This window comes from Mytilus edulis, chromosome 8, assembly GCF_963676685.1.
Source record: "Mytilus edulis chromosome 8, xbMytEdul2.2, whole genome shotgun sequence".
In the NCBI taxonomy this organism is placed as follows: Eukaryota; Metazoa; Mollusca; class Bivalvia; order Mytilida; family Mytilidae; genus Mytilus; species Mytilus edulis.
In genome coordinates this window covers 5734741-5755161 of record NC_092351.1, presented here as the reverse complement: position 1 = coordinate 5755161, position 20421 = coordinate 5734741, and the positions used below count along the sequence as shown (strand labels likewise).

Genomic DNA, 20421 nt, shown 5'->3' with positions numbered 1-20421 from the left:
TGAATTTAGTAATGCTGATATCTTAGATAAATTGAGTATTCAAAGAAAACGACACAGTACTGATTTAAATGTAAACACATATGGTAGAAAACGTATACAATTTTGTAAGAATAACAACATGTATATAATGAATGATCGGATAGGAAATGATGAAGTAGGTAAACCTACGAGCAAGAATACAAGTGTCGTAGATTATGCAATAAGCACTGCAGATGTATTGTATTTAGTAGAAAATTTTGATGTTCTACCATTTAGCAGTTTATATTCTGATATCCATTGTCCACGAATTAGTACTCAATTATAGTAATACTAAGCAATCAAATGTAAATATAAATGTAGAATCTGGTGAAAATAATACAGATATTGGAAAATGGAATCATGATCAAGTTTATGAATATAAAGAAAATCTTGACAAAGAAAGTATATCTCAATTGTTATCTTTTATCATGACAAAAACTGAAAATGTTCAAAATGTTGATAAAAATACTATTGATGAAATTGTAAATGAAATAAGAGATGTTTTACTCAATTCTGCTAGAGATTTGGGGAGTTCGTACAGAAAACTTATGGATTTGATTACACGGTAGGGAAACAAAATCACCGTGATTGGTTTAAAACAGAATACCGCCGGGAAAGGAGGGCGTTTAGAAAATCAAAAAGGTTATATAAACGATATGGTTCACGGATATTCAAGGAACGTTTGATCAACTGTTTAATTCATGTGATATTGTAATATTAGAAAAACTATGCAAATTTATCAAAGTTATAAATGTGAAAGTCAGTCCTCCAAGTTAATTTCATTGTATTGTTCACACATGCTTGTAAAAATTGTACCTTATAGTTATATTTATGTATGTTCTCTATAACTATGTAATTGTAGTTTTATGAGAAATAAAGTATTCGTTAACTCATACAAGGTCAACACATCAATCTTTGATGTTGAATCTGAAAAAGAAAAGAAAATTTGTTACCAGATAGAAGGTAGCATATTTTATATAATACCCCAGTCCGACTAGGCCACGATCGCACTACCATCTGTGAAAAAAATGCAAATTTTGATGATCGTAGTACGATCGTGTAGATCGCAGTAAGGTCGTATTACGGTCGTGGTGAGGTCTTCAAGATCGTGATGAGCGTGGCCAACTTTGAACATGTTCAAAACAATCGTGGTGCGGTCGTGGCGAAATCAGGTCGTAGTAGAAGCGTACTGAGAGCGCACTAAATTCGCAGTAAGATCGCAAAGGTCGCTGTACCATCGTAGTGAGAGCGTAGCGAAAGCGTGATTCTATTCGGAGATACTGCGCTACGATCTCACAGCGACGTTATTACGACCTCACTAAGACCATTACGTTCTCACCGCGACCCAACTACGCTTCCACTACGACTATACCACGTTTACACCACGCTGTTCAAGACCACAGTACGCTTCTAGCACGCCCTTGCCGTCCTCATCGCGCTCTTTTTACGACCTGACTACGTTCATACTACGACCATCATTCTCATTGTCATTTTCACATAAAATATATCAAATCTCTACATGTTTTGTTTGTCTGTATGTAGTTAGACTTCTTGTCTATTTTCTCTAACGACTCAACCATGCTTTTAGTTTTTATATAGATTAGACCGTTGGTTTTCCCGTTTGTATGGTTTTACACTAGTAATATTTTAGGCCCTTTATATCTTGCTGCTCGGTCTGAGCTTAGGTTCTGTGTTGAAGGTTGTACCTTGCCCTATAATGGCTTACTTTTATAAATTGTCACTTGGATGGAGAGTTGTCACATTGCCACTCATACCACATCTGTGTCATCTCTACTATCGTTCCTTCAAATATCGTCATTTGAGCTTTATGGACCGGCAATAGATTGTAATTTAGGCTGGATTAGTCGGTCCGACATCTCTGCTTGATCAGGATTCGTTACTATAAGTACTATAAGTACTCCTTCTGCCTCTACATCAACCCCTACCAACACGCCACGTGTTCTAGTAGATGTAGGTGGCATGACTGTATTGTTTCCGCGAAATCTACGTATAAATCAGAAATAGAAGGAATGGAACTGTATTAATATGGAGCACGATGTTGACCGTTTTGCTGAGGACGTAGTAAGATCGCGGTATGAACATAGTATAATCGTGTTGAGAACGTGCTATAATCGCAGTAGAAGCGTGGTAAGAACGTGTTGCAATCTGATAACTCGTGGTATGGTCGCAGTAAGAACGTGATGAGCGTAGAAAGATCTTGATAAGCGTAGTGAGGTCGTAGAATAAGCGCGGTGAGAACGTGGTATAATCGTAGCAGGATCGTTGTAGAAGCGTAATGTGGACGTAGTAGCATCGTGAAATAAACGGAAATTTACATTTTCATGCCGCTTATACCGCGACCTCACCACGATCTGAATTTTTTTAGATCGCGGTGAGCGTGGTGCGATCGTGGTCTAGTGGGACTGGGGCTTAAATACCGGCCGTAAGTGTCAATTTTAACATCAAAATAATTTCACTTCGAAACTATCTAAATCCGGTATATTTCAATTACCTATTAAGAGAGATTTTCGGAAAGTCAGTAATGAAACTAAAAATAGATTTAAACATTCACAATGCTATATAATGATCTATAAATAACCTGGTGTATATCTGGGTCATGCCCAAGTTCGATAAGCAAATTAAACTTCTGTTGGCATTTAAATGGATTTTTAGAACTGTTTTCTATAACAACAAATACAACTAACTACTATGAACATTAAAAATCTTCATATTTGTTCATTAAAGTCATAAGAAACGAGTGACCGGTGAAAAATAATGTTCTTCCAATTCTTGAACCAATGCATACAAACATCGTAAACTTAGTCTTCTGTGCTCGAATTTATCATTTTTTTCGTGTAAATTTCGTATAATTGTCAATTTTTTTTTCAATCGGTCAGTGTTGTTGTGAAAATATGGCAGGTAATTAAAGTTCGTGTCCTGAAGCCGAAGTTTAACGATTGTCAACTGTTTGTCAACAATTGACGAAAAATAAACAAAAAAGCATGGAAATTGAGCACGTGTTTAACATGTAAATTCAGATAATAGTTTATTTTAAGGACATCCATGCGTATTGTGGTCACCGGATTTTTACGAGATGGGTCACACTGAGGTCACCTTGCATACGGAAAATATCTCGGGGGGAATTGCTTGCTGGAAGGAAGCTATTCGAATAAAGTAAACTTCTTCTAAATATGAATAAATTAAACAATTTTCTTCAGAAAAAAGTACATGTACATAAGTTTTATAATGAAAACTATCCTTTGAGTTATTAAAATCATATGCATTATTTTTTTTTGATTTGAGGTTTCTTATGACTTTAAATTGTCAAGGGTTAGCAAAGAAAGATAAACGCTATACACATGGTTTCAACAACAAAAGTGTGACATTTTAATGGCAAAAGAAACCCATTTCTCAAAAGAAATTATAACGAAAATTAATAATGAATTTCATGGAAAACACCACCACAGTCTAGGCAAAACAAATTCAAGAGGCGCTTCTTTCTTTATACGCAAAACACTTGATTTTAAAATAATAAATGAATTTTGTGACAATGAAGGAAGAATAATTTTAATTAATTTGGAAATTCAAGATAATATATTTACTTTATTAAACTTGTATGCCCCAAATGAAGTCCACGCAAGGAACACAGTCTTTAAAAAAGTACATGGTTTGATTGAAGAGCACAGTCTGGATGCATTAATTGTAGGAGGAGATATGAACGACCGTCTATCTAGTTTAGAGACAAAAAATCAAAATCTTCATAAAATGTTTAAAAAACCAGTAAATAATCTTAAACAGGTAATTAAAAAGCATATAAACTGATAGACATTTGGAGGCTATTAAATAAAACCAGAAAACAATACACGTGGAAAAGAAAAAAATCTACAAATGAGGCAAGTAGAATTGACTTTTTTATCATAAGTTCACAAGTACGCATGCTGACAGTATCAGCTGACATCAGACCAGCTCAGATTTCAAGTACAGACCACCAAGCTATTTCTTTAAAATTAGATATTTATTCACGTAATCGACGAAAGGGTTACTTTAAAATGAATAATAGTATATTAGCTGACTTTCAATATCAAGAAATAATAAATAAATTGATTGATAAAGCCTCGGTCACACCTTACCGGATAAGACGAACGGACGCCTAACGGATGAAAATAAAAGTTATCCATTGACAAAATTGTTATCCGTTGGGCGTCCGTTGATGTACTGACAAACTAAAACGGACGCCTAACAAATGCATAACGGACATGTAACGGATATGCAACGGACGAGAAATGGAGACGTAACGGACAGAACGGATGTCGAACGTACATCCAACGGACGAGTACTGCATGAAACGGACACCTAACGGAAGCGTACCGGATATAACAGCTAAACAAGATATACGAAAAAATTAAAAGGCGACAATAATAATACATGTAAATCGCATTAATATTGAAAATGTTCTGTGTAACTGGTTTTGGTTTGTTCTTCAAAATACCGCTAAAGGGCAGTGTCTGACCTGAAAAACAGCTGCTTGATTGTGAAGATATGCCCTTACTCTAAGATCAATTATGGTCCGAGACCACAATTATTTCGTAGTGCATTTCTTTTAGAACATAAATGAAAATTAAAAAAAAATCCCACCTGCGCTTTCTCAAAGAAACTTTAACAGTGTGTTGTACTACTTTTGGGACAAGTTATATCAAAATCATAGAAAACTTCATCGGCTCTAACTCAAAATATGGACAATTTTATGTTTAGGGCGTCTTGATATCTTTTGAAGCTTCCGAAGTGCTTATTTTCAACCTTTTTCAGCTGGACCAAATCACTCCTTTCCTTTAAAATTCTAGAGTCAAATTTTTTTACAGTGTAATTTAACCCCCCTACTTGCAATTTGAGGCATTAAACATGGAGAAATAAATTTGGAAGGGGTATAAAAATTAATGGCAAGTAACCCAATGTCAACACTAGGGACTATATTCGAAAATCAAGGGACGACAATTGTGGTCTCGGACCTAATATGAATAATAAGAATTTATGAACCTTAAGAAATCTAATTGGCATTTCTGACCAGAAATTTTCAATTGGCTTCAGATCCGTTCATCGTCCTTTTTGTCCGTTATACGTCCGGTAGAAGTTTGTTTCACATTCGTTCAACATCCGTTTTATCCGTTAGACGTCCGTTAGAAGTCCATTGATGAATTTATCTGCCAGACCTCCAACGGATGTATAACGGACACGTAACGGATACAAAACGGAAACGAAACGGACGAGTACCGTACAAAACGGACGCCTAACGGACATCCAACGGACATTTTATCCGTTGGACGTCCGTTCAAAGTTTTGAACATGCTCAAAATTTTCCACAAGACAGAACGAACGTCAACGGATAAAACGGACGTCTAACGGATAAGGACGGACGTCTAACGGACATGAACGGATTGAAATAAAGTTATCCGTTAGGCGTCCGTTCGAGCTATCCGGTAAGGTGTGACCGAGGCTTAAGTATGAGAATAAATTTAATAATGAAAATCTTCTTGTTCAACATTGATACCAGAGACACTACTATTAAATACTGTAAATCGAAAGCCAAAGAAAGAAAAAATAAAATCAATGTTTTGGAAAGCGAAATTAAAACTTTAAACGAAAGGTTAGATACATTACCCACAGACACAAATAATAATCTTTCTAATGAAATTAAACTATTAGAAAATGAACTAGACCATTATATATTCATTAAAACCAAAAGGGGGGTCAAATTAGGTCAAGAATCAAATGGGTTGAGGAAGGTGAAAAAAATACAAAATTCTTTTTATCTTCAGAAAAACACAGGCAATCAAAACAATCTATTAATAAGTTATTGTCCCAAAATGGGGAGGTAACTGTAGATCAAAGTGAAATTCTTGATATGAGTAAAGAGTACTACAAAGTCCTATACAAAAGCTCTAACCCTGATACTGAAATCTTAAAATCATATACTGAAGGAACAAAGATAAATCATTCTTTGACATCTTCTGAAAGTAAACAGGTAGATGGTAAATTAACACTAGAAGAGTTAACATCCTCCATTTTTAAAATGAAACTAAATAAAACACCTGGGAAAGACGGTTTAACTGTAGAGTTTTACAGACAATTTTGGCCAAAACTGAAGAACATAGTTTTGAAAGTCTCTAATACTTATGATAAAGAAACTTTATCTAATACCCAAAAGATTGGGATTATATCATTAATTTATAAGAAAAATGACCCTTTGTCCTTGGATAACTAGCGTCCAATAACTTTATTAAATATAGATGTGAAATTAATAACATATACTTTAGCACAAAGACTTCAGAAAATATTACCATTAATAATCCATAGAGACCAAAATGGATGCATAAAAAATCGCTTTATAAATAGGATTCAATGTGCGTCAAATCAAGACATCATAGATTATTCTGAAAATTTTAATATTGAAGGAGCTATATTATTTATTGAATTTTCTAAAGCATTAGATTCACTGTAATGGGATTTTGTGCTGGAATCATTACAGAAATTTGGGTTTAATGAATCATTTCAGAAGTGGGTTAAAACCCTATATTATGACATAAAAGGATGTATCATTATCACTGGACTAGCGTTCATTATCACTGGACTAGTATATATTTGTTTAGGGGCCAGCTGAAGGACGCCACCGGGTGCGGGAATTTCTCGCTACATTGAAGACCTGTTGGTGACCCTCTGCTGTTGTTTTTTTATTTGGTCGGGTTATTGTCTCTTTGACACATTCCCCATTTCCATTCTCAATTTTATCTTGAATAACGGGTGGATTTCAGAAACCTTTAATATTGAGCGCGGAATTCGACAAGGGTGTCCTTTAAGCGCTTTATTGTTTGTTTTATCAGTTGAATTCCTTGCTTGCAGAATAAGAGACTCTAATGATATAAAAGGAATACAAATCAAAATTGATAAAAAAAACTCATAGTCTAAAAATTTCACAATTAGCAGATGACACAACTCTTTTTTTGAAATCTAAAAATGAAATAAAGCATGCACTTAATATAATTGAAAGCTTTGGATCGCTCTCAGGACTCAAACTCAATAGAAACAAAACAGAAGGTATATGGCTAGGTAAACTTAAACATTGCAAGGACAATTTGAAAATATTAATTGGAAACATAATGTAAAAAGTCTTGGTATTTATTTTGGCTCTGACAAAAAAGAATGTCAAAAACTTAATACAGAAAAACAGTTGGAAAAAAAGGAAAGAATAATTAATGATTGGAAAAAAATAAATTTGCATGATTGGTAAAATCACTTTCATCAAAACACTTGTCATACCTAATATAACATATATTGCATCACTAATAAATCTGTGCAAAGAAACTATATCTAATTATAAGAAGATGATATATAATTTTTTATGGGAGGGTGGTAGTGAGAAAGTTAAACGCTCAGTGCTAAGAAAAAATTATTTAAAAGGGGGGGGGCGTTAAAAATGACAGACATAGATTCTTACATTGAAGCAATGAAAATAAATTGGGTTAAAAGACTTACAGATGAAACTTGGGCAAACTGGAAAATGATTCCAACCTACTATTTCAGTGAGTTTTGGGGTAAAAACCTCATATTTAAAATGAATCTGGGTACTCATAAATCATTTATAGAAAACATAAAAAACCTGCCTACTTTTTACTTAGAAATCTTAAAATGCTGGATTAAAAATGGTGGCGGGAAGACAAAAAAAACCTGAGAACTATTTAGATATCAGGAAACAAGTTATATGGCGAAATCAATATATTAAGAATCAAGGCAAAAGTTTGTATTTTAAACATTGGATAGAAGAAGATATAATTTTTATAAACGATATAATAGACGATAAAGGAGAAATTTCAAAAAAAATCTTAGACAAACTGAAAAGGAAACAAAATTGGATAGCAGAAACATGTATTTTACGTAAAGCTATACCCAAATCTTGGAAAGAAAAATTAAAGAGTAAAACATCTTTAAATACTAAAATTCATTTTCAACATGATATAAAGATGAATAGCCATAGATTGTATTACAATCTGGATAAAATTTCATTCAAAGAAATATATAATATTTTAATTATATCTAATAAAAAAACTCCCAGTAGGATTCTATGTATGGAAAAATCATTTCACTTTTGATAACGTTACTTATTTTATAAAGAAGAACCTTATTTTTACATTCCATTTTTTGAAAGATAATAGAATGAAAATGTTTAGATGGAAATTACTGCATAATATTACAGCAATTAATCTTAATTTGCACCGTTGGAAAAAATCTGATAATCCAAATTGTGTGATTTGTTCCAAATGTGATAACTATATTCCTTTTTTCTTTGAATGTAAATGGGTAAAAAATTATTAGTCAATAATTTATGACATATTTATGTATTTTAATATAGATCAACATGTCTTCTGTCTTAAATATCTTGTACTTGGATATAAAATTGAAGATATTGAATATAATCTACTTAATCATGTCATAACAAATTGAATGATTTGTTTTGTGATTTATAAATGTTTTTGTTTATCAGAAAAGAGAACTGAATTTGTGAACATGTTGTCAGTTCTAAAAATGAAATTGAAACACAAATGTTATATCATCCAGATAGTATATATTTGAGAAAATTTCAGAGGAAAATATCAAAACTTTGATTATATTTATTTTTTATGAGAATTAGACCCAATATAAATACTTCAGTCAGTATTTAAATATAACAAAGAATCAATCAATCAATAATTTACATATTAATCAAGATCAGGGGTTGAAGTCATAAAACTTTGCTCAGTGCTCGGAGCACAAAAATCATGCTCGAAACATGAAATCCGGCATTTTGATTGGTTGAATTTCTGGTACGAGTACAAAAAACTGACTCGACAGTTTTATGACCGCAGGGCCAGGGGTCGATAGCTCCTTCTTTGATCTCATCGAAATTAATTCAGAAAAAACTACTGTTTAAATAAAAACTTTTATTTAGGCTTTGCAGGTAGCCATAATTATATATACATATGTCAAGAATATAATACAAATGAAATACAAAATGATCATACTAGATTATAACTGACAAGTAAACTCTGAATTAAAGAACAACTAAGTAGTATCTTAATAAATTTAAAGAATGAAGCATAACAAATTAAAAATTCTATGAAATACAAATGAAATATAAATTTCATACCCGCCAAACCGAAGGTCTGCCAAAAAAAATAATCTCAGAAACTGCAAATTGCAACTTTTATAATAATTCTAAAATAATAAGAGAGTAAGTCTAAACCATCTTCTATAATCCAAGTCGAGGACTCGAACCTCGATCCCCCATCACAAGGACAGGTGTACTAACCATTGTACTAACAAGGATGCATGATAGAGTCAATAGTGTAAACCCTCCACAATAATAGAAAAAACAGGATCAAAAGTCTACTCTCTCTCATGCGGAGATTAAGAGTAAACCTTCTCCTAAAATTAAGCTGCAATTTACTAGTAAATTTAATTTTTAAATTCTTAATCAAATTTCAAACACAATCAAAATTCATTCTACCTCAAAGGATTTAAACATGTGCAAGGGTATTAGCTATCAAGCTAAAAACCTTATCAAGACCAGTGGTGGACAAATGCAATTTGTCAACTGTAAACAAAGTGTTAATTGGCTTTCTCACTCTACTATAAAAAGTCTTCTCACATTGCATGTATTTTACATCAGTTAGAGAGGCAGCCAACTGTTTTAGTACATTGTTAAAATTGATGACAAACAATTCAGAATGATTAAAATCACATGGTCTAGGTAATACAGAAGATAAAATAATAACACAATCTGGATTACAAATCCTCAATTCATGTATAATATCACGAATATATTTTTCAAATAAATCAGCTTTTATATTAAATACATCATTTGTACCAACATGTACAATTATATTTTTAAAATGGTACCAGGTGAATACCCTGTTTTTTAATTTCCTTAAAAGCATTTCACAACTCAGACCCCCAAAGGCCTGAAGTTGCGTATTCCTCATCTCTGGAAGATACTTTAAAATTGAATCTGATATAAACTGGGTTTACCCCATGCCTTCAAACCTACAATATAATTTAAATTATTAACTAATAAAATTATAACACAAAAAAAACAACATATATCACAGTCTACCAATCATTTTTGACGAGACTTGCATCTTGTCATTTAAACCATATCTAAGATACAATTTATAGGCGTCACTCTTCCAATCCCCTTGTAATTAAATGAGTTCAGAAGATACAACACATTGGAATGCCCAAGTTGCACCTCCTCTTCTGAAGCTATGAGAAGAGTATTTTGTTGGATCTAACCCAATTTTCTCCACAATATTTTTCAAAAAATTCTGTAACATATTGTAGGACACTGGCTTAGTTTTTCTACCAGATAAAACAAGAAAAGCTGGGGAAGATGTTGAAGCAGGAAATTTTATGCACATGGCCTTAAATGCACTAAAAGCATACAACGGAGAGGATAAACATTTAACAGTTGGTATTTCTAAAACTCTCTCCCAAAATTGTATAGTCTTAGACCAACGAAACTGAACTAGTAAATAATCTTCAAAAACTGAAATATTTTCTCTATGTAAACATTTAGAGCTATCATCTACTGTCCCAACCAAATTGGATTTTCTACAAATCAAATAAAAAGCAAAAAGAAAGATGCACCAATATGTGTAACAATTGACATCATCAAAATTTAATTCCTCCCTTATTTTTAATAAAATACTAGGTGTGATTGGAAGAGCTGCCCGAACTGTGTGGGGATTGCATCGTTTTAATCCCTCCATAAACAATCTAAAATAGAATGACTCAAAATGAATAAAAGGTAGATCAAAAAGAGATGTAACACCTTAACTCCATTCAGATAATTTCTGATTGAGTCTACACTTTTGAATGATCTACTTAAAAATTGTGCAAACAAGCAAAGTGTATTTAACTCGCAAGGCAATGTCTTTAAATAATAAAAATGACAAAACAGGAAAAAGGCTTTCCACTGTATCTTTAAATTTTTTCTAGTTCCTGAAGCGTGTGCAGATTTCAAAGATTCTTGTGCTTGTGTTTTAAGCATGTGAAGATCTACAGATAAACTAAGTTCACCAATTGTGACAGAATCCGAAAAAAATTGAATCTACATTAACATGTTGAAAATTTCTACCTTCAACTGCTTTATAAAACTGCACAGGGTAAATATCTGACAAACTCCATCTGGACAACATATCTGGTAACCTATTCTCAATACCGTCTATATGAATAGCTCTTAATTCACATTCTTTAATTGCACAAATAAAACATATTTCTCTAAGACAAGCTTGTAAAAAACGACTCCTTGATTTCCCTTGATTGATAACTTGAACTGAAACCATATTGTCACACTGAATACATATCTTTCTGCCTCTCTGACCCTACAATTTCAAACAAACAATAACTGACAATAATTCCAAAGCATTTATATGTAAGTTTTGCTGTACAATGAAATCTGGAAACACACAGTGAAAGAACTGTCCATTTGAAACTCCTCCGCAACCAACCAAACATGCATCTGAAGCCATATACTCGTCTGGTTTTGTCCACTCTTGAAGATTCAACAGTGAAACACCATTATATATCTCCAAGAATTCTTTCCACCAGAGAAGATCATGCTTCAATTCCACAGAAACCTCTAAAATACAATCCTCATTTTTAAACTCCCTAAGAAAATTTAAAATTCTTGATATAAAAATACGACCTGGTCGAACACAACTAGCAATACAATTCAGTTTTCCTATTAAGGACTGTACTTCTTTTAAAGATGCTGTTTCTTTGTTTAACCAAAATGAAACTAAGTCGAAAATCTCCACTAATCTATCAGGAGTGACTTCCATAGTCATTTTCTCAGTATCAAACCAAACACCTAAAAAACTCATTCTGTGAGAAGGACTACTAGCTTTCTCTACAGATTCTTCAAAACCACAGCTATCTATAACCCATTTCAATTTTGTATATGAAAAATCTGCTTTTTTACTAATTTCAACACCAGCAAAATCATCTAAATAATTTATCAAAGATATATCTTGCTTTTTGGCTATAAATCTGACAGCATTAGTCACTGACTGACAAATAAAAGCACTTGATTTTAAACCCATAGGTAAAACTCTATCAACAAAATAATGACCTTTCCAGGTAAGACCAATTAAATTATAATCTTTTGGGTCTACTGGAATTTGTCTATACGCTCTGCGCAAGTCCCTTTAAATTTTTTTACAGAATTTCCCTTTTTTTTTAATAATTTCAATAAAATTATCCACATTAGGATAATGTAGTTCGATATGTTTACTTAAATAAACATTTTTATCAATTCCATCATTGACTGATTTACCCTTAGGAAAACTCAAATCCATGATAACTCTCCTTTCTTCCGAGTTTGCTTTTGGCACAGAATTCAAAGGAGATATTACCAAAAGATCATTAAATGGGTTTGATGCAAAAGGACCTAGTACAGCACCATAGCTTACCTCCTTTTTAATATATTTATCAATATCTTTGGCAAAAGTTCTTGCCCCAGTATGATTTTTGACAATTTTTCTGTTTCCAAATTCTTCAAATTTTCTATCAAAACTTAAAGGCCAACCAAATTCTAACATATCACAGATTTCTTGGTCTTCATAATCAAAAAAATATTGTCTCCAAAACTTAATACATAATTTAGAATAAACTGGAACTTTAAATAAATCAAAATTATATCCTGATACGCCGAAGGAATTGTGCAAATTCAAAAGAAAATTTTGCTCTGGTAAAATAACTTCAAAACTGCAATACACAATTTACAATGATCTTTCTTATGTAAACATGCATTTAGTAGTCAGGCTTTTTTATTTGGGCAATTGTCTGAACACTCAGGGTGTGTTTTTTGGATATGTTCTTTTTGCCAACATGAAGCACATATGTGATGCACAGTTCTAGTTACACCTCTAATAACTGTAGTGTGAGTTGAGTTGCTGTGCTCACATTTATTGCGTTGATACTTCACACAAAACCAAATTTCTCTTTACCATTCTGGTTTTTAGTCACTGATCTAAAATTGGCTTGCCTCACTTCTTTTGGCAAACTTTGTGCACTTAACATAACATTTTCTAAAATCTGTGAGTCATCAGACCATGTTTTTCTACCTAATTCAATTAATTTTAACCAAGCGGCATTAAATTCTAAAACCGATGCCCAGTTATAAATGGAGCTAAAGTATGCAATTTTCTGTAACAATTTTAAACATCCTTCTTTTTACAATTTATTTTTGCAGAAATTATTGATAATTTCAAGTTCACCTGCAACAAGCATTTTAAAATTCAATTGCTTAAACTCCAAATCTTTACTCACAGAGCTGGAATTTGAACTTGTTTCAGATTCAGACTCAGTACTACTGTTCCCTCTCAATACAGATTCAGGCAACTGTACTACCTTTTGAGATTTAGAATCCAAATGTTTTTTCTTATGTTGAGTAGTTTTAGAAATAGAACCCTTAGCTAAATTTTTATTTTAATTGCTGCAATAACTCTTGTTCATTTGTTACTTTTTCGCTTTTAAATTTCACGTTTTTCTCTTTTGAAGTTTCAGCGAGCTCGGACTTTTCACTTAAACTAGTGTCAAAATCCAAACCTAACCTCTTCAATTCTTCATTAACATCTTTATTTAATTTATCATTAGCTCTTAAATTTGTTAATTTAATCTCACCCTTTGATTTCTTGGACTTCTTTTTGGGCTTTTCTTCTGATTTTGACAGTCCATCCATTTCTGAATCCAACTCTTTGAGCTGCTCCCTCTTGAGTCTTTGTTTCTTTTCTTCTAACAACTTAACTCTTAATTCCAGCTCTTCATCAGACTCCCGAGGTTTCAACTCATCACTCTCTTTGCTATTTTTCTTGAGTGGCGTGGTGTAGATCAATTCTGCGGCCTCATTTATCTTATTGGACTCGTCATCTGACATAAGGTCAAGTATGTCATCTTCCTGTGCATGCAGTTGTAATTCGTCCCGACCTGAATTATTATCGGCTATTTTCTGAAATACATACTCAAATGCCATGTCATCTATACCAGAAGTTCCAAAATTATTAATTTTTTTATAGTCAATTATCGCGACTTTTCTCTTAGGACGATCCATAACTAACGGAAATATTACTGAAATACCAGTAACAAAAATTGTACAAATCTCAAAGACGACAAGCGTTGATAAAAATTGAACAAACGATGAATTGCTCAAGTTGAATAAATACTATATATAATTCGCTATATAAACGAAGAAATGAACAAACGACGAAATGCTCAAATCAAATCAAGAATAACTTTTCGAAAAAAGAACAAACGACGAAACAATGTTCTTTAACAAATTAGCTACGCTGATAGAAGTTTCAACGACAAACTAAGACCTATTTACACATAAAAATTATAAATTATTAAAATGTTGACTACCTGTTTTCTGGTGTTTCTGAAAAGTATTGTATTAAATTAATTTAGAAAGCAGAGCAACTAAACCTTGACCAGAGATAGCTCACTGTTAAATGAAGTGGGACCAATTGTCCATTTACCAATTCACTAAATTATTTTTCTCATTCCTCATTAATTAATCATTTTTAATCAAAAATTTACATATATTTCATTATTATTTACCAGAAATATTTGATTATTATAATTTTAAAAATTTACACATTTCATAAGTGACTTGATGACTGTAATACATTACTCACCACTTCATGAAATTATTTGTCAAGCCATGAGGTCAACTATGCTTGATCATTCTTGATCATTCTACTTTCTGTTAAACTAGTTTTTTATAATCAAAACAAATGACGGACAAAAATCCGTCTTTTTGGGGTTTTATTTTTATAATTTCTTTCTTAAATGATTGTTTATATATAGGATCACTGAATAATATGTATGTATTGTGTGCTCGTATGAATACTTTGTAAAATGCAACTAACACAAGATATAAAGATCATATAAATATAAGATATATTTTGCTAAATTAATCAAATCCCCTGGTTTTATTAGCAATTAACAACACAGGGAGGAACCTTAGCGTCATTGTTGTAGCGCTAAGGGACATTGTTCACAACCAGGAATGAAATAAAATATTTAAAGTTGAAAAAAAAAGAAAAATCCTTCCATGCCCACTTTTTATGAGCAGTTTTACTCACTCATTCTGCAAATATTCTTTTCTTTTTGAAGAGTATCATTTAACAACAGTCGGTTAATTACATTATTTGATTTGTTATATTGATGAACAAAGTTGCATCATATGCATGCACCCCAGAATAAGCTATTTGCCAATTCCCGTCAATTGACCCTGTTATTAGAGTTCCCTTTTTAGTTGTCTCCCTTATGACGGACATTATTTTTTATTACAATGGGGAGCTAGCAGAAAGAGCAAAAATACCTGTGCGTAATGTGAGTAATCTTTAAAGTTTTAAAATCTTTTAATTACATTAATATGTTGTTAAGCTAAATACTTTTGTCATCAGACATTGTTTTTCGTGAAAAATTAGTTGTACCGCCGATACACCACTCTCAATTTGCTATGCTTTGCATTGGTAAAAGGCAATTTTGTCCGGTATGGAACCAGTCTACGATTCACAAAGGGAAGTAATTCGTTTAAAAAGTGTGTAATAACAGAATCAAATCGGTAATTGGCAAATGGACTATTGAGAAACATGATTATTTATTTTAAATATGGGAGAAATACCAGTCAGAACTAATAACAAGTCAGAGCTATATTTGTTCGGTCCTTGGGCTTCAGATATCAAGCGAAAAACTGACAATATACATATATCAATGTGCTATGCAATGAGTTTTAAATCTTTAACTCTGCAAGGTCAAACCTGCCTGTCCCAAGCCCAGATAAAAGAGGTGGTCCTTTATCCTCAAACCAAATATTGCAAAAGCGCAAATGTCCTATGTAAAAAGCGCAAATGTCCATTTTTAAAAAGGGCAAATGTCCTATGATTTGAAGCGCAAGTGTCCAAAAATAAAAGCGCAAATGTCCTATGAAAAAGCGCCAACGTCCCGTGTCGAAAAAATCATAGGTGAATGAAAGGATTGAAACCAAATTAAAAAATCTTAAATTTAGTCCTCCTTAAAAGGATATTTAAACTTACATAAAACAAAAATAATTCCGAAATCTTTACTTTGCAAATGACAGACACTGATTTGATTAATGTATGTTTTATCAATCTAGACTGTTGTCATTCTTGAAGAATAAGTGTTCAAGATTTGATCTCTTTTTTTGCATTTATTAATATTTCATTCCCTTTTAGACTAAACGTTAACTTTGTTTATTTTTTGTAGACAAATATTGCGATCACCAATAAAAGAGGCTTTACTCTGTGTAGCTATAGATATAGGTTCTTCACATGCAGGTTTTTGTTATGGTTTTCGAAGTTTGCCGGTTACTCCAGGATTGTGGGATGACGGTATGAATAAGTCACCTAAAACATCTGCGACTGTTTTATTTGATGCCAAAAAGGAGTGTGTAGCATTTGGATATGAAGCTGAATATAGGTACTCTGAATTAGTTGCTGATGGACAACACGAAAAATCCTATTATTTTCATAGATTCAGGGAGCTTTTGCGTATGAAGGTAAGTATCACTATTAATAAATGCATTCGTATGACTTAAAACTCTAAAAATCGTATTTTCTAGTATTTGAACACATGTTGTATATAGAGATTAATATATATGGTCTTTCCCATTCTGGCCCGGGTATCAGCCAGAGACGTAGTCGAGGTGCTGATATGGGTCGAGGGGTGATATCCGGGCTGAAATGGGGAAAGACCATATATTAATCTCTATTTATCAAACACATATTCTACTGACGAGAAAAGGTAATACTAGTCTACCGAATGCTGAACTTTTAGTTCATTCTCGGTAGTGTTACACCTCAATATGAATTAAAAAGACAACATCGAGTTCATATACAATATTTAAATATTGCAAACATGTAACCAACTTTTCACATCGAGCAACAACCTTAAAACTGACCAGAGTATACATTAAATCTGTCTTTATCTTTGAATGTTTAACATGTTTAATGTCTTTTAATCCAGATAAAACAGAAATTATGTTATTTTCTAATGTTGAAACCCCCGAAATGAACTGTATATACATTGATAAAATATACCTATTACAAATATTCATAAACATTTAGGGGTTACATTTAGCAATGATGCTAAATGGAATGTCCACGATGATAATATTATCTTAAGCACGTCTAAACATATAAAAATGCTAAGGAAATTGAAATGTAAATTGAGCAATTTAAAAAAAAAAAACTCTATTTAGTTTTTATAAGACCTTTATTTGAGTATGCCAGTGAAGTTTGGGATAGTATTGGGGTAGGTTATAACAATGAACTGGAGCAATTACAGTTCCAAGCTGCTAGGATAGTTACGGGGTTACCTATATTCACAAGCTCAAGGGTTATTTGTGAAGAACTTGGATGGGAAACATTAGCTAAAAGAAGAGAGAGAAGAAAAATCCAAATATTTTATAATATTCAAAAAAATAATGTTCCAGATTATTTGACAAATTTAATTTCCCCCAACATACAAAGTATGACGGTCTAACGCAATGGAAATGACAATTTTTCCATTCTGCAGGCTAGCATTGACTATTGATTCAATTATTCCATCAACCATACGTCTTTGGAATAATCTTGATAATTCAACTCGTGATGTGAAATCAATTAATAAATTTATAACTGAAATAAAAAAAACGTTATCCTCAGAGTAACATATTTGTACCGAAGCAATATGAATTTGAAATTCGAAAACTGAATATTATTCTAACCCAACTTCGATGTTTTGCATCATCCTTAAACTATGATCTGTATAGGGTCGATATTATATCTGACCCTTCTTGCCGATGTGGTGTTAATCATTAAGATTCCTATCATTTCTTTTTTAAATGTATATTATATTCAGACAAACGAAATAAAATGTTTGGAAGTCTGTGCTGGCTTCTAAATGATTGTAAAATTAACATAGAACTCATTACCTCGGGTAGTAGTCTTCTTTCTCTAGAGCAAAACCAAACCATTTTCAAAAATGTCTTCGAGTTTATTAAAAGTTCAGAAAGATTTCAAATTGTCTAGATAGCAAACCATGATCGCACAAACATCATCATCTAAGTAAAATTCTTCCCCCTTTTTTCCCTTTTTTTTTTTCGTTTGTTTAATTTGTTTTTTATGTTTTGTGTTTTTGTATTCTAAATATTCATTTATTTATTTTTATTTTTTCTGTATTATTGTTTTCTTTCTTTCTTCAATTTTCTGTCTTTTGACATAAATCCATATTTAGATATATATTTATATATTTAATATATAAAATATAAAATAGATATATTAAATAGATATACCATTCTATACATCTATATCTTTATTACCAAAGTCTATTTAAACTATAGGTATACATTTGAATTGCACCAACATCAATAATACACATAAAATATGCATAAACACAAACTTTGTGACAGAATATCAGAAATTGTTGTAGTAATACACAAACATTATTTTAACATTTCAGTTCTAAGCTTAAAAGATCTAAATATAAATTTACCTAAATTACACAGCTCTTTTACATTGTTTGTACTCATTAGTTTAATAAATTTGTACATCGACGTTTTTTTCCAATACAATGGTTTAATATAAATTGTTCTAAAACCTTGAAAACGTGGACATTTTAGGATGAAATGAAACTCGTCCTCTATATCATTTTTACAAAACGTATATGTTCTATTATTTCTTGTTATACCATAAAATCTTCCATTTTCTATAACTAAGTTGTGGCTACTTAATCTTATTTTCGTAATACATGTTTTGTAAACATTAGGACTTGGTTTACATTAATAAAATTGCAGACAAAAATTATCTAACATATATTTATAATTATATAAACTTGTATAACGTCAGAAACAAATAAAAAAGCTTTAAACGACGTCATTCGACCAATCCTCACAACAATCTAAACAACCGGAATTTTCAATAATATTATCGTATTGTAACTTCATCTAAAGTCAATAACCAAATTTTTGGTTATTCGTCTTGGATATTATCCATTTCAACAAGCTATTGTCATAAATTACCATTTCTATATCACTTGTCATCCAGACGCTATACTTTTAAAAATAAAGCGGCTGAATGATCGATAATATTGAAAAGGGTACGATGTGAAAATTGTTGAATCAATGGGTGCTGTTTAATTTTTTTAATTTTTTTTTATATAGTTTTACAGTTTTAATCATTATCGGTAATTTGTACATTTTTCTTTGATGTGTACTCGCTGATAATGTCAGTATCAGTGGACTGGCCGTGATATAAAAATTATTGGGTTAGTACGCAAATGACATGCGCGAATGCAACGCGTAAGGATCTACTTCCCCCCTTCATTCACAAAATTGCGCGTGATTTTTATCGCAGAAACGCACGAGATTTTTGGCGAATGAAACACTTGACATTGATTATAACTTTCACAAAGTTAGTTTAGCCTTTTTTGTTGAGAAAATGTGAACAAAAAATGCATGAAAAAGCCGACAGACTTAAAAAAAAAAAAAGCGTTATCTATAATTGATATATGAAGTACTGTGTAACAACTTACACATCGTCCATGGTGTTCCAATACACCTTATCGCTATTTGTCCGCCATTGCTGGAAATCACACAGGTTCCCGTAAAATTTTGACGTCATAAAACAAAATGTCTGACGCCACAATGGAAAAGTGATTGTTGTTGACGTCAAAAGTTCAAGCGGACGGGTCAGCCGGGAATAGCGATAAGGTGTATCCGAGTTTTTATTCATACAATACCAATACATAGCCTGGTGCCGTTCCAAGTAGTTTTCTTTTTCTGTTTCTTGAGAAGTATTTCTTTTACCTGTTCAGTCACTATAAAGTGTTACAATTCATATTTAACGCAACACATAAATAGTGACAAAAAAGGTACCGCTATCACATGAGAGAAGCTAGAAAAAAATGAAATTTACGCATTTTCGACAGTTTTGTGGGACCATCATATACAACTATAAAAGGATTTGGTTTCATTGTCAATTTAAAGACAGATATTCATAGAACGAAGAACAAAAAAGTGAACTTATTCATATGCGGATCTAGGATAAATTTTAAAAAGGGGGTAACCGGGGCACCATCTATTAAAATGTTTGAAATAATTATGAAGTAGACAATAAATGAGCTTGTTCAGATAATTTACAATTCTAATGCAACAACGTTTGTAACGTTCATTTTGATTGGATAACGTCACTTTCTTACATGGCATCAATTGACAATTGAGGCTATGGGACGTACGCGCAAGCGCAGACGACATATGACATATTTTAAATACATGTTTTAACGTTGTTTTCTGTCAGTTTCATTAGAATG

At 32.1% G+C, this 20421-nt stretch overlaps 1 protein-coding gene across 1 annotated transcript in view; it reads left to right on the top strand.

Annotated features, from left to right (window-relative positions):
* LOC139484675 (uncharacterized) overlaps positions 1 to 20421 on the top strand; it is a 147836-nt gene that overhangs the window by 58257 nt on the left and 69158 nt on the right. Inside the window, exon 6 of the mRNA XM_071268535.1 lies at positions 16339 to 16630. Coding sequence (XP_071124636.1) covers positions 16339 to 16630 — 292 coding nt within the window. The remainder of the gene's footprint in view (positions 1 to 16338; positions 16631 to 20421) is intronic.